The following is a 20917-nucleotide window of genomic DNA, read 5'->3' as shown; positions in this document are numbered from 1 at the left end:
AATGTTATCCGAAAACCATACAGATACTAAGCTATGCAGCTTTGTTGTTACACTTTTTGAAAGTAAATAATCTTCAGTGGTCCAATTCCGATTTCCAACATCTTATATTTCATTCTAACTGGAGTGCTTATCGTATGGGTGTCTAATACCAAACAATTTATAATCCTTCATCTATGCTCCTATTCCCACTTAAACGCCGAAACATAGACTACAACTTGCTCTTTTGAGCCTTGCTCTCCTCTCTAGCCGAAGATCCAGGAGAGTTCGCAGCGCCGCCAGTCTTCGAACCAGAATTCGCCTTGATACTAGCCATACCCTGATCTAGCATTTTTCCATCTCCACCACTTGAACTGCCACTTACAGTCTTCATTAGAGCTCTTCCGTTGCTCAAGCAAACCTTTCCACCTTCTACTTTGGTGATGAATCGAATTTCTTCCCATCCTTCTTTAATTTCTCCAGTTTTCCAGATTTCGATGATCAACTTATCGCCTGGTTTGACTGGCGATGCAAATCGACATGAAAATTCTTTGATGTTTTTGGGATCACTACCACCAATAGCCTTCAAGAGCGCATGCGCGGTGAAGTTCCATGATGAAAGGCCATGCATGATGGGCCCTCCGAATCCCATCTTTTGCCCTGGCTCAGGTGTTGCGTGTAAAGGATTGTAATCACCATTCAATCTGCCATTCGTCATTCATTAGCCGGGGACTCCGAACGGCGTTCCAAGACAGAACCATACCTGTACAATAATGCACTCTCCTTTGTAGTTTGGTGTTCCATAACAGCATCAGGTTTCTTTCCTTCGGGTGGAGGGAAGTTCTGGGTCGCCGGACCCTTAGGTCCATTCCAATTACCCTGACCAACAAAGAATGCACTCCCAACAGCCCTGGTATACACTTCTCCACTGTTCTTGTCTACAATCTCCTGTTGTGTCTCAACAACCGAGCCAGATTTTCCTTTATCATATACGCCGATAACTTTAGAGCGTAACTCGAAGGTTTTGCCAGCGGAGGTAGGAGGGAGTGGTTTGAGGAAAGTCATTGAACGTCCACCATCAAGAACGCGTCTGTAGTCGAATTTTGGCACACCGGGAATTGGGGTTGCGGAGGAAGCAGCATAGAAGTCAATTACTTCTTGGGTTGTGCGTTTGAATGCTTGGACTATGTTAGCAGATTTATAAAGCGAAAGGGGGAGGAAGCTTACGAAGAAGAACAGGATATGTTGGAAAGACGGCAAAGTTGGGATGTAATTCCTGTGCCTCTGGTTAAAATGTGCCATTTACAATTGAGTATCAAACACATACGAATAAGAAATGTAGCTCGTCATTCGTACACCCAATGCTGTTAGCAAAGAGCAAAACATCTCTCTTCAACCAAGAAACCTCCTCTGCGGGATATTCGAAACCAGCTCCTGGACCAGACATCTTGATGATTATATGATATGGTTTTACTGTTATTTTTCAAATTTGAATTGATTCCTGAAAATAGAGGATTGAATAGAATTGAATTGAAAGATATGTGATGTGACAAGAAAGAAAGAGAGGATCACGATTGACCAAGAGCTTTGAGCTACCCCGGAATTCCATTCATAATCCCCACACTTCGGCCATTCTCACATGCCGAGGTATCTTCTGAGAAGTGGTGAGCAACAATCACGATTCAACTACTAGACTAGACTACCACGACTACCTAGGTAGATACATATTGCTGTTAGGATTCAAACGTTTATTTATAACTTTTCATTCCTGACATAAACTCAGAACAGTGTTCAAAGCGCGTTGAAGGGGAAGGGAAAAAAAAGACACTGGGCGCGTAGGTATTGTGAATACATAAAATATAGTACACCCTCGGAGCAATTTTTGAACATCGAAGCATAATCAGTCATTAGATGAATGATCTGTGGAGGATTAATTAAGATTGATTTGGCGGTGGATTTCTCTAATATGTGAAATGATCACTGTGGACGACTTTGGCACATGATACACTGTCAAGATCTAATCAGGTTTACGTGATAGATGTATTCTATCTAGACCTTATTAAAATAAAACAAACCATTTTTTTGTCAATATCGTCGTCGACGTAAGAACTGTTTTCTTAGCATGAGCTTCGGACCTCTCAAACCTGTCTTATCTGCGCCAGTAAGCAAAACCACAAACTCTAGAAACCAGGACATTTTCGGTCCATTCTCGCCCTGTAAATGTAACTCAAAGTTCGAATACAAGGCATTTACGCCGAGGCATCGACCAATCCCGCAATGAAAAAGCAAAAGAATCATTAGTTACGCCTTATTTCGCCCAATCTCAATCTCAAAGCAAAAGGTTCCCATTAGGTTTTGTGGTATCACCCACTTAACTAACCGGTAGGAGCTCCATTTTGCCCTTGCCATCAGCAATCCACTCAGGTTCAATGAGTTTCTCTCGATCCGCATACAAGTATTTGTATGCCGTACGGATAGTTCCATCACTAACGCCAGCTACTTGGGATATCTCCTTTGCAGACTTTGGCTTTCCGAGGAGAGCTGATGCCATGTAGATGCAAGCGGCTGCAACTGACAAAGGCGATCTACCAGCGAGATCACCGACGGTAGAAACCTTTTCAGCAAGGCCTTGGGATATCTTGACGAACTGTTGACTCTTAAGACCAAGTTGACTGCAGTAACGAGTACAGAGATCTTTGGCATTGGTTGACGTGGTTGTCTGATAACCATCTGGGGCCGCAAGAGCTTGAAGGCAATGTTAATATATACCAGTATAAGATCTTCAGCTTATACAACTTACCACCAGTAGCATCAGCAGTCGCCTTCTTGGCCGAACTGTCCGAAGCAAAGAATTTCTCAAGTGCTTTGAAAGTTCTACCAATATCCTTCTTCGAAACCTTCGTCAAAGCGTAGATTTCACGGAAGGTTCTGGGAACACCGCACTGACGGCAAGCGATAAAGATACAGCCAGCAATGATCGCTTCTTGGGATTTACCTTTGAAGGCTTTGGCGTCATCGACAAGTTTGAAAAGGTGCTTTGCGGTATCCGAAACGTTTTTTGGAATGTTGACAGCATCACAGTGAGCGCCGATTTCTTTGTAGGCTGCGAGTAAAGCCTTTGTTGATTTGTCTGTACCTTGTTTACCTTGGGCGCGGTAGAGCTCACGACTGCGTACGCTGCTGTCGCCAAAAGCGATTGTGGTGGAAAGTTGAGAACCGTTCAAGAGAGGATTAGCAGCGTCACCAACACGGGATGGATCGTCATTTCCCTGGTCATCATTGGAGAATGTACGCCATTCAGAGCGGGTATCGACAATTCGATCACCAATAACTACACCACATGTATCGCAAACCAAATCTCCTGAAGAAAATTCTTCCACGAGATTAGGTGGAATCTCCTTGCAGTCCTTGCACATAACCGTGACGTTCAAATTCTGACTCCATTCTAAATTCTTGTCTAATGGCGGTTGAGCCATCATCTTTGGTTTGTAAGGTTTTGGTCGATAAATATTATCAAGCTTGTCGAAGACTGGACGTCTCTTTGGCTTGCGGCGAACTTGTGTTCTTTTCTTCGTTACAGCTAGACGGGTTCTGATATCTCCAGTAGGTTTATCGCAAAGGATTGTAGTTGAAAGCTTGATAAAAAGCGGAGAATGCAGTTTGGCGGTATTGTGGGGAAATTAGGTTGAGTTAATAAATCAAGATGAGTACGACAACAGGAATTAGTCCCTTGATCTATGATTCAGACTCAGTTCTATGGTCGATGAAGATTCACCTACGGTCGACGAAGATTCGAGAACGAGTGAGTATGTGTTATACTGATGGTCGATTCGTATAATAGATAGAAAGTGATTTGGTGAATATGAGTGTGGCCGTAGTTGAAAGATTGATTTGTAAAAAAGAAACGACAGAAATGTAATTCGTTTTACAAGGTCAAGGAAGACTTTGTAAAGAGTTCGACTATCTGAATATGCGACCGTCGTCGACTTGAGCTTCGAGTCGAATAAATTAAAGTGTCGCAAGGTAGAAGAATGTAGGGTGGGAGAGTGCGCTTGCTGCTTTCGTCGACGGATTTGAAGATTTTCGCAGAACAAATGACCAATAAAGGCGTCCGTGAATGATGTATCAAAATCGTTGTTGAGAAGTTGTCAAAATTATCGTCGTAAAGATGACCGGCAACTTTGTGATTGTTCAAGAACGATAATGTCACAGTCTTCTGTTGATGTGCGAGCGAGCGGTGGTGGTTGTCGGAAAGGTTGTCGGTGAGGATGAAGTAGGCAGAGAAGATTTCGTACAAAGACGAGGAATGCCAGCTGCATTCGAACTAGAAAATCTAAATTTGTAATCCAATCACGTGAAAACAACTCACTCTCTTTTTGGTCACAGCCTTGAGCCGCGCCTTCTTTTGGTTGCCTTACAGTACTGTATTAAGTTGCTCGCTAATACGTCGCGCCGAAGCTCCAGGTCAGTTTGGAAGCTCTTAGATATTGAAACAACATTTGAAAGTCAATACATTTACCATTATTCCATCCCATCGCAGTTACTCTAAAACCTAACTTCACCCGCCCTTTTCGAATCTTTCAAACACAACTTCAACTGCAAAATGTCTACATTAGAAGATCTCGATGATCTCGAGAGAGAGCAAAAGGAAGAGAAGAAGGACGATGGCGACAAGGACAAGAAGCCAACCCAAACTAATGACGCCGATGCTGAAATGAAGGATGCTGAATCTGAAAAGGAAGAGGACCCTATAGATGAGGAGATCTATAGCTTAGGCACACAAGATATTCTCACAAGGAAACGACTTTTAGAGAATGACTCTCGAATCATGAAGAGCGAATTTCAACGTTTATCACATGAGAAGGCTGCAATGGGCGAGAAGATCAAGGACAACCTTGAGAAGATTGAAAATAACAGGTAGGTACAGCTATGATAATCGGCAGATTGTTATCACAGTTTAGCCAGTCCACTGACATTGTGCAGACAACTACCATACCTTGTTGGAAACGTTGTCGAGTTACTCGATCTCGACCCAACAGCTGAATCTGCTGAAGAAGGCGCAAATATCGATCTCGATGCTACCAGAGTTGGAAAGTCTGCAGTTATTAAAACCTCTACTCGACAAACCATATTCCTTCCATTAATTGGTCTGGTGGACCCAGATGAGTTGAAGCCAGGTGATTTGATTGGTGTCAATAAGGATTCATATCTCGTACTGGATACATTACCTGCGGAATATGATAGCAGAGTCAAGGCAATGGAAGTTGACGAGAAACCTACGGAAAAATACACAGATGTAGGAGGGTTGGACAAACAGATTGAGGAATTGGTCGAAGCAATTGTATGGCCAATGAAGGAGGCTGATCGTTTCAAGAAGATTGGTATCAAGGCGCCCAAAGGTTTGTTCCATATATTGTCTGTGTATAACCAGATATGCTGACGTTCTCAGGTGCTCTTATGTATGGTCCTCCTGGTACTGGAAAGACACTCCTCGCAAGAGCTTGCGCCGCGCAAACAGATGCAACCTTCCTCAAACTCGCCGGTCCTCAACTCGTACAAATGTTCATTGGTGATGGTGCAAAGTTAGTACGAGATTGTTTTGCATTAGCTAAGGAAAAGGCACCAGCAATCATTTTCATCGACGAACTGGATGCTGTTGGTACAAAACGTTTCGATAGTGAGAAGAGCGGAGATCGTGAAGTGCAAAGAACTATGTTGGAGCTACTGAATCAACTTGATGGATTCGCCTCGGATGATCGTATTAAGGTATTGGCAGCAACCAACAGAGTTGATGTTCTCGATCCTGCTTTACTCCGTTCTGGTCGTCTCGATAGAAAGATTGAGTTCCCTCTACCAAACGAGGAAGCTCGTGCCCAAATCTTGAAGATTCACAGCCGTAAGATGACTGTTGATGATGCCGTCAACTGGCCCGAATTGGCACGAAGTACAGATGAGTTTGGCGGAGCCCAGTTGAAGGCGGTATGTGTGGAAGCTGGTATGATTGCACTTAGAATGGGAAAGAACAAGATTAGCCACGAACATTATGTCGATGCCATTGCGGAGGTCCAAGCTAAGAAGAAGGGTATGTTTTCAATGACTCTATTTCACTTTTTCTACAATACTAACTCATTACAGACACTGTCAATTTCTACGCATAGTGTGACTCTTTGGCGGCGTTTGGCATAGCTTGCACGGCAAGACTTGTAATCATAGACAAATCAGGACATTTTAAATATGATCAAACGGGTTTCCAGGAGACGTCGAGTATGCCTCGTGATTGATGAGAGCCGATGGTAATATATTAATGAAGAAGGCCAACCATGTATTCTCCAGCATATGACGAAATGAATGATTCTTGCCCATCTTTGATCTATGTGAAAATGTGACTTCCAACATATCTTCCTATCTAAAACGGACTTCCTACATTGGAGCAGATTCGAAGTAGATCTTTGCGTTAACAGGGAATCGGATATGCACAAGTGTGAGGGAGAAAGGTCCAAACCACATCGGAACACTGCATGTGCTGTATTAAAAAGTTCGCGGATGTTGACGATTAATTCCTTTTTATCTAGTACGTAGAGAAACACCAACTTCATTCTAGAATCAGGTTTCATGCATATCAAATGTTACCTTCATCCCTAGACTTTAGTTCAGTGATAGCGGCATCAAAAATCAACTTTACGTTGCAAGTTGACATTCTAAGAGTCAATCTACCCACTTCTCCTCTTATTGGCAAACTCCATTTCATCCAGGACTCTCCCCTCACGCATTATCTCCAATACCTCTTCGAATCGGTCTTCCTCCGCTTCTTCTAATCCTCCTGCCCGATTAAACATATCTTTATTCCAGGATTCACTGGCCACCTCTAAATATTCTTCAGTCCAGGAACCCCATGCCCTATTCTTTTCAACAATATTCTAAAAAGGACTTTGCGATGCTTCGATTCGATTCTTCGTCGCAGTTTCTATCTCATTTCTCCAAAACGACAGTTTCTCTGGACGAAGTTTCGTGCAAAGAACTCTGTATATTCCAGGAAGCATATTTACTTCTCCAGCGTAATATTGCATGGTATCTTGTCTCATAGGACGTTGCTCGCATGGCTGGCTTTCAATTGTTAGTAGAGCTACTCGCTTGGCTTCCCATTCCTTTTTTAGGGTAGAGGAAATAAGACTATGCAGCTCAACGCATTTGGCTAGATCTCCCAAGTTGTCTTTACCCACGTCGCGCACAGCTAGTTCCATAAGTTGAAGATCCTTGGCTCCGGCCAACGAAATGTGACATTCAGTGTACAGAAAATGCGAAATATCGCGGACATCGAAGACGACTTTAGGTATATGCGGAGATTCAAAGAGAGTTCTGAGGGAAATGTATTCAGCTATGTCGACTTCGAAAGCTTGACCTGGAGAGGGCGCATGCGTGAATTGCATTATGGTTAGTGATCGCTGTGAGGAGTGAGTATTGACGAGGGTTTTGGCTGAGAGAGCTGAGAGATCGAGGAGGTAGGTTGGGTTGTTTTGAGCGGCTCCGTAGAGATGGGGTGGTGATGTTTCGGGGGCTTATAGAGAGATACAGAGTGGATGTGCAGGTTGGGATTGTGAGCGCGGAGGTGAGGTCATCGAGGAAGGAGATTAGGGAGGGCATTGTATCAACAATTTTGATTGAAGATGGAAGTGAGGTTGACGCAGACATCTTGATTAAGATTCGAGATTCATAACCCTAATCAGAGAGTTATTCTTCGATGAATTAAAGATGCTCTCCGGGTAAATTTTGAGGCAGGTGATTTAACGATTATTTTGTTACACATGAAGCGGGGAAATGCTTGTCATAGGCTGAATAGTCTCACACATATACGTCGTCATTCTTTATTGCAATGGTACTATATGTTCGCAAAGGGAAGAAAACAAAGCGTCTCATGATAAGGTAAATGGTGTGTTGAGAGTCGAAGAGAATGGTATGCAGTTGGGGGCACTTGCACCTGGGTCCAAAAGAGGATGTAGGAAACTCGTAACTGATTTTCACAGTGGATCGTTAGACCCTAATTTTGTCTAAATTAAGAGTCTGAAGAATGAATGGAGATGCTCATGAGATTTTACTTCCTATCGGGTTGGATGTATAAAAGTGTTGCACAGGATAGTCCCATAGCTTGGTAGCAGGTCGCTGGGAGCTGAGCATAGCGACCTTGATATGGTCCATAGACCTTAGAAATATCATATAGTGGTTTCTTGTATCCACATCAACGCTGTTCGCGGTCTCTCATCCTTCATGTTTTTAGTCAAATGAACTTTATGTTTCTCAGTCGTAGATACCACTCCAATGTTGGAATACATATGGTCATATCTTTAAGTACATATTATTTAAGCAAAAAATTGTCATTAGCTAGAAGAGAATGAAGAGAAGAGAAGCTGTATGATTCTTTGGAAAGCTGTATATCGCGAGATTGTTTATTTTCGACTCAGTGGAGTTAGCCATGTCGATTGAAACCCTGAATGCCAATCTGGCTTCCGTTTCTCCTTCTGCTTTCGCCTATTCTTCATCTGAATCTCTATAGGGTGGAAAATCTGGCAGTCCCTCCATGACATCTCCCCCGTCAATCTTGTCCTCGACGTAATATTGAAATACATGCCGTATCTCAACTCGCAATGGTATGATATAATCATCATAATCTTGCGAGTTATCACTTTCTCGCCAAGTGGCTGCCATAATACCCAAAGCCTTTCCCGAAAATCGACGCTTTCGATCGTCAAACCAAGGGTTTTTGATTGAAATCTGAATTGTCCAACGCTGTAAAAGTTTGATTACATTATTGTCTTCTTCGACCACAGTTCCGTCGTTACCACATGCAATATCCAACGCAGCAACCGTTTCGTCAACGATAGATGCTCGTATGTCTCCACTATGGTCTCCACTATGGGTTACACGTGCATACATGAGGTGTATAGCAATATTCTGAATGTGAGGAATCAAAAGATAGTGAGCTAGAAACCAAATGCGGGCAAGGACAGGGAGATCCAGGTGCCGTTCCCTTGGTGTATTTTTTGAATATTTGTGGTCTACGATGACCTCATCAGACTCTGGGATGATAATTGTTCCAGTGTTCATGTATTGAACGATATGACGAAATATCTTGGGACAAGTATCTGGAAGCTCGATGACTTGATTATCTTCTCTTAGAAAGTTCAAGGATGTACGGACTAGGGAGATGTTAGTCCGAAACTGTGATCTTGTGAAAACGGGAGAACTTACAGTAAGGTGAGTAGTAGGCAAGACGGATTTTGGAGACATAAAAGGTGTCGATATTTGGCGGAGTTCCGACGTTAATACGTATGAATTCATCTTTACTATAGTGCGCGGTGGTTAGAAAACTTCTTCCAATCGTAGCTGCATATCTACATGCTGTATTAAAGCAACCGTCTTGTTGCTGCATAAAAAAACCAATCACTTACGAGTAATCAAGAATAGGTTTCTTGGGCCAGTGTTTCCTAGAAGGTGTCGTCATGGTTGCAAGATGATCTGTGTGTAAATATCTCTTTGCTTTATGCAGTTTGACAGTTGTGTTGGCTGGATGATTCCGTCTTTGATTAAGGTCTGAGGAGAAAAACTGCACGGTTCTGGTCTCTTGATATTCACTTCTAACCTATCAATACTCATTTCATAGAGTGGATCTAGCCTTTCCCGAATGGATAGCCTATTCTTTTTCAAGTTCATAGGAAATGAATGGTATGAAGTAGCTATAAGATGCTAGAAATACCTACCTAGAATCAATGCCAATTTGACTTTTGGCCGGCGGTAACTTTGATGCATTGTCATTCTCTAATTTTCATTGCAGTAATAGGAAACGTTGCTAAGCAGCTTATTCCCAATGCGGCCCCGAAATATCATCGAAATCAAAGTCCACGCTCAAATCGTGAAAGGAACATCCTTTGTCGACATTATCATGCACAAAAAATTCACCCACTATTCTCACGGTAGCTTCTCGAATATCCTCAGGTAGTTCATTTGTGAGTCGTCTTTGCTCCGCACTTCTCTCTCGAACCACAAACATTGCACCCTCAAGAACTGATCTTGGTACCAAATCTTTTTGCTCTCGTGTCCACCTATGGTAGGTAGAATGGCAAGCAAGGAATTCTTCGAGCAGAAGCAGAACCTGATTGATTCCTCCAGCCATTGTTGATTCGGCGGTGACTGCGATTTGAAGAGCATCGATAAACTCGTTGATAATGAGAGGGCTGCCGTCATAAAACCACTCATACCCACGACTATGAGTGGCGATGTGGCAAAGAAGTCGGTACATATGATCTATCGTAACATTTTGGCAATGCGGCATCATGAGAAAGTCTGCAAGATACCAAATATGCACTAGGGTTGAAAGACTCAGACCGGCTTTGTAGCGTTTTTCGATGGAGGACGGTGAGCACTCGTTGCAAGCAGAGAGTAATGTATTGTGGGCAACATGAGTTGGGATAATGATCGATCCAGTATTCACGTATTGTACTATATGACCGAAAATATCAGGCTTGTCCCTCCAAAACTTCGAGATCTCGCAGAAACCGAACCCACGCGAGCTAACATCTTCATCGGAAAGCTTACGAACTAGACAATAATTAGATGGAAGTGTCAATCATAAGAGAGACAGGAGAACACTCAGTGCATAGATACATACAGCGTGGGGAATGATAGGCCAGGCGCAGCCGTGAGACATGGTAAACTATGTTGTTTGGTGCTTCTGGAGGTCCATTTCCTAAGCAGATGGAGACACGATCGTCGTCTTTCCTGATTTGAGATCTTGAGGTTAGTGGAAGCTCTATCAATTGAAGTAAACGTTGAATCATACGTGTAATCAAGAATTGGTCTTTTGGGCCAGTCAGGCGGTGGAGGTGATGTCTGCTCACTCATCATATTTCCTGAAGCTAGTGGATGGAATTACAATTTTGAATCAGCTTCCATCAACTTCCCTCAAAGATTGTTGTGTTTGTTTGAAACTTCTCCTGTAATGATGTGATCAAAAGATTGTGTAAAGGCTAGCTTTGGCTGTGTGTTTCGAGCAGAAGGTGAACTCTTAATCGCTCGAAGGACGTAAACATACACGTGCTTCCATTCACTGTTTCTGACCTGATGGCGATTGGCTAAGATAACCTTGGAATTTCAACACAGAAAGAAATTCTAAAAGGGGGTTGAAGTTCAATGCTAGCTGGACATTCAACATATCTAAATCGATGGGAAAATATTTCCTCTCAAAACTATATCCTGAACGACTGTTTTCTCTCTCGATATTTCACAGCCATCGTCCTACCCAGCTATCTCATATCTTGCCTCAGCGACCTTGGCACTTATCTCATTTCTTTAGTATTTCTCCGGGTGCTGCTGGCATTATTGCACCTGCCTCTGGTACATTCTTGCTTTTGAAGTCATCAGACATCTGTTCAAATGTGACCCATTCGACCCCTTCATGCTTGTTGATATGATCAATGATTCTACGTTTTGTTAGTTGGTTGCCGAAATCTTAATACGTAATAAGCCGACAAGATTAAGATGGTCGGGAATGGCACAAGTCCTAGATATCATAAAGAGGAGCAATTTCATACCTTTGTTGCATCTTCAAAGCGTGTGGTCTCCCCGAGACGTCTGGATGGATGGTCATAGGAAACACAAACTCATCATAATTCTCGTAAAAATAGTCGAAGTGATCTAGCCACATCTGTTCCACTACTTTTGGATCCACCCATCCATGACTATTAGGTGACTTCTTGATGAACATCATGGGAGGTAGGTCATCGATGTACCATGAAGCTGGGATTTCAACCATACCAGATGGCACACCTTTGACAAGTGGTTTCATCCACTCCTCTGCCTTCTTACTATAATCAATCTTTGTCCAAGTATCTCCGAGTCTCAACCAATACATTTGACAATCATCATGGCTCATACTATGATCGTACTCTATTCCGTAGCTCAATAAAAGTTCTGCGCCTTCTTTACTTGTTTCCCACCAAGGAGCCACGCTTCCCCTTGGTGGTTTTCCGCAAAAATCTGTCAATAATTTATATGTTTTGTCAAGAACATCTCGTTGCTGTTCAAGTGTCATATCAACAGGGTTTTCGTGGGAGTAACCATGAAGACCAATCTCATGCCCCGCATCACGAACCATTGCGCATTCTTCAGGGAAGGTCTCGAGAGAATGACCAGGTATAAACCAGGTCGCCTTCATATTGTTCTTCTCAAAGAGTTTGAGAAGACGACGAACACCGAGTGTACCAGCGAACAGTCCTGATTGTGGTAAGTATAATGACAGTCCAAGAGTCAGGAGAAGAATGAATATGAGATTTTCAGTTGAAAATCAAAGCTTCCATAACCTTATAACATCAGAACACTCTATCCTGAGAATAGAGAGTCATATGTAAGGAGCTTGATGACGAGAAGAGGAATATATCATTGTGATTAACTTGAGTAACAAACCTCTACTAATGTCTGATGTCGAGTCTTCGCCACCATATGAACCTAACCATCCGGCTACAGCATCAATATCGACTCCATAGCCGCAGAGCACGCGTTTCTTGACTTTCTTATCCAGTTTCGTGTTTGAGGAGGGAGGAGAAGTAGAAGAAGACATGGTTGAGTTCGGGAAAGTATATAGTAGTATGAGTAGATGAAGATACACAACCTCTGAGAGCTGCACTGCCTGCTGCTTTGTACTTCGTTGTTAATTACGTAGCACCTTGACCACGATGGAAGTCACTTTAGCATTCTGAAGTGTGGGGAAAAGCTTCAATTGCCGCCCTCATTGGGACCATTTTGATAAGAGCTTCAACGTTTCGATTAATAAGAGGAATTGATTGCTAGGTACTTTATCCGAAAAGAGGAAGCAAATATCCGAAAGCGTATGTTAAAACCAAGTCACATGATCTGACATTGCGGCGAGACAACTCCATCGAGAAAGATACCCCTGTCAAATGCATGTGATTGCTTAGGTGCACTAAGTGGGCTTATGGACACCAGTAGGTACCGTATTCGAGCGTATTCTAATTTTGAACCAGAAGGTAGGATCGCATCAAGGTACGAGCCAAAGAAAGATAGGACCAGCTTGCGTTATTAACATTACCAAAGTTTCCTTGATCTGATCTCATAGTCAAGCATCAGTACCTAGGTATTTTAAGTCATTGTTCGTTCACATTGATTGCCCATCTTGAAGCTTTAGAACCATATCAGGCGCAACCCCAACAGCTTTACTCTACCTACGAAGCTTACGACGTTGACGAGAAAAAAGACATTCCTTTACTGGCGTTGCAGGGACTGACACCCTGCGGTGCAGTTATATCTTTGAGGCAAATGAAAGTCGAATGAATGCAGCCCTTGAATCCTTTCCTGAGTGCTTTCTTCAAGAGTGCTCTGCCTACACAGTGTACGCCGGTACACCATCATGTAAGCTTGCCAACAATACTAGATTCCCATCATCATCTGCAACGAGGGGCATTGGACACGAAGCTGATAGCTCTTTAGATATTATTAGTACCTACTACCGAAGTTCTCCTTACCTCCCGCGATCGAGAGACCGGCGCGCTTTACGCAGACCTTGCAGGATCGGAAGATTTCCTGGGCAGTCATGTCTTGCGAGTACCGGCCAACCATGCTGCGACCGCGGGAGGGAAGGATGCGCCAAATATGCGGGAGAACCGAGGGAAGGCAAAACAATATACAACAGTTAATGGAAGGACTGTCGTGATCAAAGATGCTTTTGTTTATAGTAATAAGGGTTGGTAGTGTGTCAATTCACTGGGGGATTAATACTGATACTCCCTACCGCAGGATTTAAGACTTTGAACCAAGCCCAACTCTTATCAGATACTTTATGGTACCCAGATTCGCTCGAACCACGACAATGGCTTGTCTACTACATTTCAAGACCTTTGGTTGGCATATTCGAGGAAATCAAAATCACAACTGCAATGCTAGCCACGAGGCTGCCAGATGGTAGACCGATTATCCCAGCAAGGTCGCCTTCAATGTCTGATTCCGCTTCCATGAACGGGCTTCCTCGTAAGAAGGATATAAAGAGTTTCAGTGACCTTTTGACGAATTTCCCTATGATTGCGAGACAAATGCAACCCGGCCTTGAGGCTCTGTTTAAGGAATTTAATCAAGTATTTGAAAAGCAATTACCTCCCCCGCCATCGGCTGCGAATATTCCAGATCCTGTGCCGGATGGACCCATAGCTACAGCGATGAAGAAAGCACGGTCTAGCAGTTTCTCGACTCCAGGCCAACCAAACGGCCAACCAAACGGGCATGTGCAACGTTATATCGTAGATTTCTATACCGAAGACGATGAGAATGTTATGCGGGGAGCTTTGGAGACCGCAGTCACGTCTGCGATTGATCTTTTCCAAATGGTCGACAAGCAGCAACTCTCCCTTCTTGGAGCTACGACCGATCTTACGGGTCCAATCGTAGAACGTTTAATTGATCGTTATGTTACCGAGCAATTGCATGATACCATCTTGTTTCCAAGACTATGCACAATGAAACGACCCGAGGACTTGGAACTGGAATCAAAGATCAGGCAGATGGAGTTTCTGGATATTTCACAAGTTGGTATACCAATTCAGGGGGGGCATCAAGGAAAACATGAACTCACGTTACGACTTGGTCGTGCTGTCGAAGAATTTCGGAAATTGAATGGAGCAGGAAGCCCTCAGCAGATGATGGATATTCTACTTGTAACATTGAAAGCAGTGACGCAGCTTATTGAAATTCCAACGAGCATAGGGGGGCATACTTCTCCCGAGAAAGTAAGCTCTGTCTTGACTATTAATGCTGATACTCTCGTATCTTTACTACTGGTTGTGGTCATAAGGGCGCAGGTCAGGTATCTCCAGGCTCGTCTCTTATATATGCGTCACTTTATATTCGTCGATGATGTGGAAAGCGGCGAGATGGGATATGCGCTAAGCACGTTTGAAGCTGTCTTATCGTATCTGGCTAGAGATTCAGGAGGTCTGCGGAAAGCTAGTCGGCGAAACCATAAATTATGGGCAGCTACGAAAAAAGGCAACTTAAAGGAGATGATGAAGATTATGGAGCCAGAACGAGAGCTTTCTTCTGACGAAGAAGAATCTGATCACGAGGAAGCCATTGTAGATGATATAATCGATGAGAACAGGCCCTGGAATACTTCGAATGGGCATACCAGGCGACGATCTTCTGGGGTTGCTACCCGACTCTCTCAAGCATCTACTCTTACTCACGTATTTCCTTGGCAGTATTCACATGACGGTGCAGATGAAGAGCGATTACCACCACTGCGGAGACCCAAAACAGTTACTATGGATGTACGAAGTTTATCTAGCAACTCCGAGATGTCTTTCAGATCACGGGCTACCACGATTGACTCGACAAGTAGCGGCATCGAAGGTGATACCTCAATAGAACGATTGTCGCAGACTGAAGATTCATCTGGCGAGTCTGTTCTTATGATGGCCGTTCAGCACGAGAGGCCGGAGTCACTTCAGTATCTTCTGTCGCTACAATACTACTTCCCGCTACGGTCGGTCCTTGAAGATACGAACAATGAAGGAACAACTTTATTGAGTGCTGCTGTGCAGTTGGGGCATACCGAACTTATTAATATAATACTGGATTTTGTTTATCGAGCTTCATCGGAATTGATTGTCATTGGATATCTTTCGAGGCAGGATATCAACGGCAGGAGTGTGGCACATTTTTTATTTAATTATCCGGAGCTGATTTCAAGAGTCGGACGTTTATTGCCTTGGAGGCGGAAAGATAAAAATGGCCAAACGCCACTTTTCGCTTTATGCAGATCATATGACCACGGACGCTACAGACCTATGGTAGAGGCAGCACTTGCCGCTGCTACGACTTCCCAAGGAGATAACCAACCTCTACATTTGGATGACCACGTTGACTTGAAAGGTAACACATTGTTACATATCGTCAATGATCCTCAAGTAGCATTACAACTTCTTTCTCATTGTGATTCTGATGTTAATGCGACGAACGAGAAGAAATTTACGCCGCTCATGGTAGCTAGCAAATATGGTCGATTAGAAATGGTTCGAGCTCTATTTTCGGATCCAAGAGTAGACCTTTTTGCCAAGGAACTTCGCGGATTGACAGCGGTGGAGCTTGCTAAGGATGATGACGTGCGGAATAGAATTGATGATTTAATATTATTCTCAGGACTGCCAGCCACTGATGGAAGAATCACAGCTGTAGTCAGGTCGTTTTTTGTTGAGGATGCAACTATTCGATTGGTACTTAAGTCTGGGGCACCATCGGGGCCTCAAAACTTCACTGTAACCACTTGCCGACGTTCACTGTCTGATTTTGAGCACCTGGCAAAATTACTCGCTCTGGAAAATCCAGCGTCATGGTTGCCATCTATATCAGGGATGAGATCGCCTTTCCAATTCCCCTCAAGGCCTTCTAGAGCTGTCTTAAGGGATATACAGGTTCATCTCGACGCATTTTTGAAGATTCTACTAGCACATACCACCTTCTCAACACATGAAATGCTATGGGAATTTTTCCTGGTACCAGATATACAGGCAGAAATGATGGAACAGAGGTCTAAATTGAAGGCTGAGGCAAGGGTAGAAACTGTACGGGAGGAATACCAGCCAATTGGTGATGTTCGCGATGTCGAGCAATTTGTAGATCACGCACGAGATATGGTTCGAAGTGTCAACTATTCTACCAAGAGTGTAGCACGCAGGGCTAATATGGTGGCAACTGTTACCATGGGTATGTTTTCCATAACATCTATATACAACAGAGGACTAACATGAATAGATCTTTACGATGCTTATAAGCTTTCTACTCGCGCACTTTCAACCCTTACCTTCATTCCTCATACTCATATATCAGCTCTTGAAGCCTATACTCAAACACTTGCTCCATCCTCCACATCCCCATATTCCACTTTCCATACCACAATCCTTTCGATCCATAGCACCATAATCGCCATGCTACTATCTCTATCCCGTCCCACATCGCTCATATCATCAATTACTACATCCCGGAAATCAATAGAACGTTCATATAATTCCCTTTCCCGATCAACTCGCTGGCCACTGGGTCTCCTGGACGAAACTCGTCAACGGTTGAACGAAGAAAAAGAAGACAAAGTCCGGAGAACAAAAGAAGAAGTCGAGGAAACGGGAAGAGAATTGAGATACACGCAACAAGTTGTAGCAGCAGAACTAGCTGGTTGGCAAGAGTTACACGAGAAGATGGGGCGGAAAGCTGTGAAGGATTTGGCGCAGTCAATGCTTGTCAGAGAACGTACAACATTGGAAGGGTTGAGAAGAGCAGTCAGGAGGTTAAAGGTTGGAGAGAGGAGAGTTGTGGAGGTTGTGATGGAGGAGAGTGAAGATGAAGAGGAGGGTGGGGAGGTGGTGGCTAGTGGTAGTCATGTTGAGAGTGTCACTCTGTAGTTGCTACATCGGCTTGATGCAGAATCGAGAGGTATTCTTTGCAGGTGCAGAGATTGACGAATGGGAATGACTGAAATGAAATGGCACATTGTGTTTTGTTTTGGTTTGGATAGAGATCATGATCATGCCTGGCAATTGAGGCGTGGCATGAGTTGATATGATATTATACTGTATAGCATCGTGGCGTCTAGGCATACATATAACCCTAAAAGCGGGTTTTACTTATTGATTATGGTTCATTACTAGATTCCATGTATTGTGTTCCAGGTGATTACTGTATTATTCTACACTGATACACGTTATATATCCTAATTCTTCTCGCACATATCGTCCAACTCATCCGGGATTATCAATCGGACAATGAATGTAAGTCTGAAATACTACAAGGCTACAGGTACTTATTGTCTCATGTATCATTACTCATGAATCATTTACTATGCGTCTCATTATGATATCATTCCATCCCATAATACCATAAATGCTGACCGCCTCAACTCCTATAATTCAAACTTGATGACTAGGGTGCTAAGTCATCGACTCATGAGCTTTACAAGCAATTGTCTTTAGGCATATGTCTCCACAATATAACTAGCCACCGTATGGATGCCACCAGAGCTCCTCACGCGCCCCTATTCGTATGCGAACACCATCATAATATCATCGCTAAATTTAGGCAACAGAAGCATTTAGTTTGCCTACAACTTCTCTTTCCCACCAACTTTCGAAATCCAATACTATTTTGTCTTTACGGGCTTCTTCTGCTGCGAATACTACCGCGTGACTTCGTATTACTTCTTCTACTATAATTGGGGGGCTTTGTGTCAGTTTTGAATGACTAAAATATGGAAAAGTTATAAAGAAAGAAGAAGAAACTTACAGCTACACCCTACCCATTTCCTTTGCGCAACTTCCACTTCCGCCCCCTCATTCATGACACTATTTATAGCACCCACAAATTGTCTTACTAGACCTTCATCCCCACCTCCATGACCACTCTTAATATCCGTGATTTTCGGCTCATAAACCTTTGTTTCCCCAGTATTAAAATCCTCAACTGTGATTGTCGTACTATCTGCATGTATTTCTCCATCACTGCCGTATATGTGTGAATATCTCTCACAAATCTTTTTCGTGTGAGATACCATGTGGAACGAAGCTTGTTTAGCTCCGCGATTAAGAGAGGGGTTGGCGGGAAAAGTGAGAGTCACGAATTGATCATCGTTAACTGTGTTGTCGGATTCGTAGACACAGCGGCCGAACCAGTTTTTGCCTTCGACTTCGGGGACAGGTGTTGAGGATGTGTAGTCTTCGGATAAGACGGAGAGAACGGCGGATTCGGCGGCTTCAGGACCGGAGGTATTGAGGATATCTTCGATGTCTGGGACGAGAATGTCGACAGGCCAGTTGGTGTTGGGGGCTTGGAGTCCTTTGTGTTTGGGGGATATGTATATGTCTTTGGCGGAGTATTTACATTCTGGTTCAATGGGACAGGAGAGACAGTTTGTTGCGGTGCCTGCGGCTGCGGGTTTGCGTGTACGGGTGAACTGTTGGACAGAGCCGGAGGAGGTTATTGTTTCGGGGAGATGGGGTGGAGCGGTTGGGTCGGAGGGGGGAGGAGAACAGAGAAGCCAGAGAAGGAGATCAATATCGTGGCAGGATTTTGTGAGGAGAGATGGCGCAGTCGTGGATTCTTTGCGCCAGTTTCCACTATTTAGTTGTTAGCTATCATACCTTGGAATTCAAGAAGGCAGCATCCATACCGAACATAGCTATGAGTAAAATGCCACCAACCTACCGGCTCAGTATGGTTAATACTCAGCACGTCCCCAATAACCCTCTCCTCCAAAAGTAACTTCCTCAACATCATATTATGCGGACTATACCTCAACACATGTCCAATACTGAAGATCTTATCTGGTAATCTATTTCGTGGATAATCAGGCAACATCGCCCTATAAATATCTACACAGTCCTCCAAAGTTGTCGCCAACGGCTTCTCACACATAATATGCAAGCCCAGTGGTTTCAATCCCACAATAACCTCTTTGTGCATTTCATCCAGCACGCATATAAAGGCGGCATCAATCCCAGGCGGTACGGACTCCCCGCGAGCAGCGCGGGCTCGTCGATCAAGCTCATAGGAGAGGAATTCTTTCCAGTTTGAAAATGATTGTCCTTCAGACGGGGAATCAGAACCCCAGATGTAGCGCGATCCAAGGCGCTGTCGTTTATATGGAATGGGTTCTGCGACTGCAGAGACGATACCCGGGGTAGATTCGTGCACACAGCGGGAATATTGACTACCTCGAGACCCTGCGCCGATGATGAGGATGCGGGGTGGGTTTGAGGAGGTGATTGGGGAGGGGTTGATGGGAGCGGATGCGTGCGGTGACATATCTACGAAGTTGTAGTTTGAGGTTGGAATTGCTGTAGATTAGCTTGGGATATGAGATTTATACCAAGAGATATCGGTTCGAAGGCTGGAGCTTCAATTGAATTAAATATGCTCGCAGATATCTATCTATACTTGGTTGATCGCACTTGTCGACAACAAAGGCATGGATGGACGATAGACATCACATAATGGAAATGAATTAAACTTTACTTATCCTCGATTTCAGGGCGTACCCAGGCAGCAGAACAACACATCCTACCAACTGTGTAGATGCTAAGCTATTGAGCTTCCTAATCATGCAGGAAGGGCTCTTCAGGTCCCTTGCTTGACCCCGCGATAAGGGGTGGGGAAAGTAACGTTACTGGATTCGAACCAATCATAACCGATGAATTTGTATTGCAAAAGATATCCGCAATTTCTTCACATCTTCATCTTCGTATTGCTGTTGTACACAACCAGGCTTGCCTTTTGAATATGCCTTCGCGTAATGGACCTCCGGACTGAGAAAATGGGGAACAGCTGATGAGTACTTTTGGGGCAAGAATCACTACGTTACATCAGGGAGTCTTTTGTTGCATATCTGCTTAAAGTCTGACGCAATACGAGACATTTGGAATACGGATATGCCTTGTACGTTGGACAAGAGTTCACGAATATCACATTCTGGGCATGAAACTTGAGGTCACAGATAAGATAACATTCACAATTGAGTTTATAGCTAAACTATAAATTTTGCACGTTGCTTTCAGATCTCCTTTTTCTTCGAGCGGAGTCTAGAGCATGAGGAGCGACGGCGCTCCACACCAGGCAACAACGTAAAATCTTACTTCCCCAGGAAGTACAGAGCAGTGGATGTTACATTCATCCTTGTTTGCATGTTATGGTTCAATGCCTGTCATCTCTTCAAACGGCGCTTCGATTGTGTTCTGATATCCAGTAGCATGAGTTTTCACCTTCCTGAGCGATTACCGCTCCAAGATGTTCTCGATATCCACCACAAAGGCCACAATAGATCTCCCATACCTGTCATTGAGAATGGGATCAACAAGTTTTGATGCGTGGGGTGTCACATACACTTCGAGAGTTCCTTGCAATT

General features: G+C 43.7%; 9 protein-coding genes across 9 annotated transcripts; 2 read left to right on the top strand and 7 right to left on the bottom strand.

Annotated features, from left to right (window-relative positions):
• Window positions 1-208: 208 nt before the first annotated feature.
• Window positions 209-1423, bottom strand: EAE98_002064 (uncharacterized protein; the record flags this gene model as incomplete). The annotated part of the gene is made up of 4 exons (XM_038949683.1): window positions 209-680; window positions 740-1154; window positions 1204-1252; window positions 1304-1423. 4 exons carry the CDS (start codon window positions 1421-1423, stop codon window positions 209-211), a joined length of 1056 nt encoding a protein of 351 aa, XP_038813422.1.
• Window positions 1424-2347: 924 nt separating this feature from the next.
• EAE98_002063 (uncharacterized protein) lies at window positions 2348-3455 on the bottom strand (the record flags this gene model as incomplete). The annotated part of the gene is made up of 2 exons (XM_038949682.1): window positions 2348-2721; window positions 2777-3455. The coding sequence occupies 2 exons, from the start codon at window positions 3453-3455 to the stop codon at window positions 2348-2350; spliced, it is 1053 nt and encodes a 350-aa protein (XP_038813421.1).
• A 1124-nt stretch (window positions 3456-4579) lies between these two features.
• EAE98_002062 (uncharacterized protein) lies at window positions 4580-6134 on the top strand (the record flags this gene model as incomplete). Its single annotated transcript, XM_038949681.1, has 4 exons — window positions 4580-4893; window positions 4960-5375; window positions 5426-6058; window positions 6112-6134. 4 exons carry the CDS (start codon window positions 4580-4582, stop codon window positions 6132-6134), a joined length of 1386 nt encoding a protein of 461 aa, XP_038813420.1.
• Window positions 6135-6893: 759 nt separating this feature from the next.
• EAE98_002061 (uncharacterized protein) lies at window positions 6894-7403 on the bottom strand (the record flags this gene model as incomplete). The annotated part of the gene is made up of 1 exon (XM_038949680.1): window positions 6894-7403. One exon carries the CDS (start codon window positions 7401-7403, stop codon window positions 6894-6896), a length of 510 nt encoding a protein of 169 aa, XP_038813419.1.
• Window positions 7404-8499: 1096 nt separating this feature from the next.
• Window positions 8500-9472, bottom strand: EAE98_002060 (uncharacterized protein; the record flags this gene model as incomplete). The annotated part of the gene is made up of 3 exons (XM_038949679.1): window positions 8500-9167; window positions 9220-9362; window positions 9420-9472. 3 exons carry the CDS (start codon window positions 9470-9472, stop codon window positions 8500-8502), a joined length of 864 nt encoding a protein of 287 aa, XP_038813418.1.
• Window positions 9473-9826: 354 nt separating this feature from the next.
• Window positions 9827-10872, bottom strand: EAE98_002059 (uncharacterized protein; the record flags this gene model as incomplete). The annotated part of the gene is made up of 3 exons (XM_038949678.1): window positions 9827-10566; window positions 10637-10746; window positions 10808-10872. 3 exons carry the CDS (start codon window positions 10870-10872, stop codon window positions 9827-9829), a joined length of 915 nt encoding a protein of 304 aa, XP_038813417.1.
• A 436-nt stretch (window positions 10873-11308) lies between these two features.
• On the bottom strand, window positions 11309-12583 carry EAE98_002058 (uncharacterized protein; the record flags this gene model as incomplete). Its single annotated transcript, XM_038949677.1, has 3 exons — window positions 11309-11447; window positions 11559-12240; window positions 12430-12583. The coding sequence occupies 3 exons, from the start codon at window positions 12581-12583 to the stop codon at window positions 11309-11311; spliced, it is 975 nt and encodes a 324-aa protein (XP_038813416.1).
• Window positions 12584-13314: 731 nt separating this feature from the next.
• EAE98_002057 (uncharacterized protein) lies at window positions 13315-17426 on the top strand (the record flags this gene model as incomplete). Its single annotated transcript, XM_038949676.1, has 4 exons — window positions 13315-13392; window positions 13471-13723; window positions 13777-16734; window positions 16783-17426. The coding sequence occupies 4 exons, from the start codon at window positions 13315-13317 to the stop codon at window positions 17424-17426; spliced, it is 3933 nt and encodes a 1310-aa protein (XP_038813415.1).
• A 669-nt stretch (window positions 17427-18095) lies between these two features.
• EAE98_002056 (uncharacterized protein) lies at window positions 18096-19821 on the bottom strand (the record flags this gene model as incomplete). Its single annotated transcript, XM_038949675.1, has 3 exons — window positions 18096-18226; window positions 18304-19133; window positions 19187-19821. The coding sequence occupies 3 exons, from the start codon at window positions 19819-19821 to the stop codon at window positions 18096-18098; spliced, it is 1596 nt and encodes a 531-aa protein (XP_038813414.1).
• Between the last annotated feature and the right edge of the window lie 1096 nt (window positions 19822-20917).

Source organism: Botrytis deweyae (genome assembly GCF_014898535.1).
Source record: "Botrytis deweyae strain B1 chromosome Unknown BDEW_004, whole genome shotgun sequence".
NCBI lineage: Eukaryota > Fungi > Ascomycota > Leotiomycetes > Helotiales > Sclerotiniaceae > Botrytis > Botrytis deweyae.
This window is presented reverse-complemented; position numbering and strand designations above follow the sequence as displayed.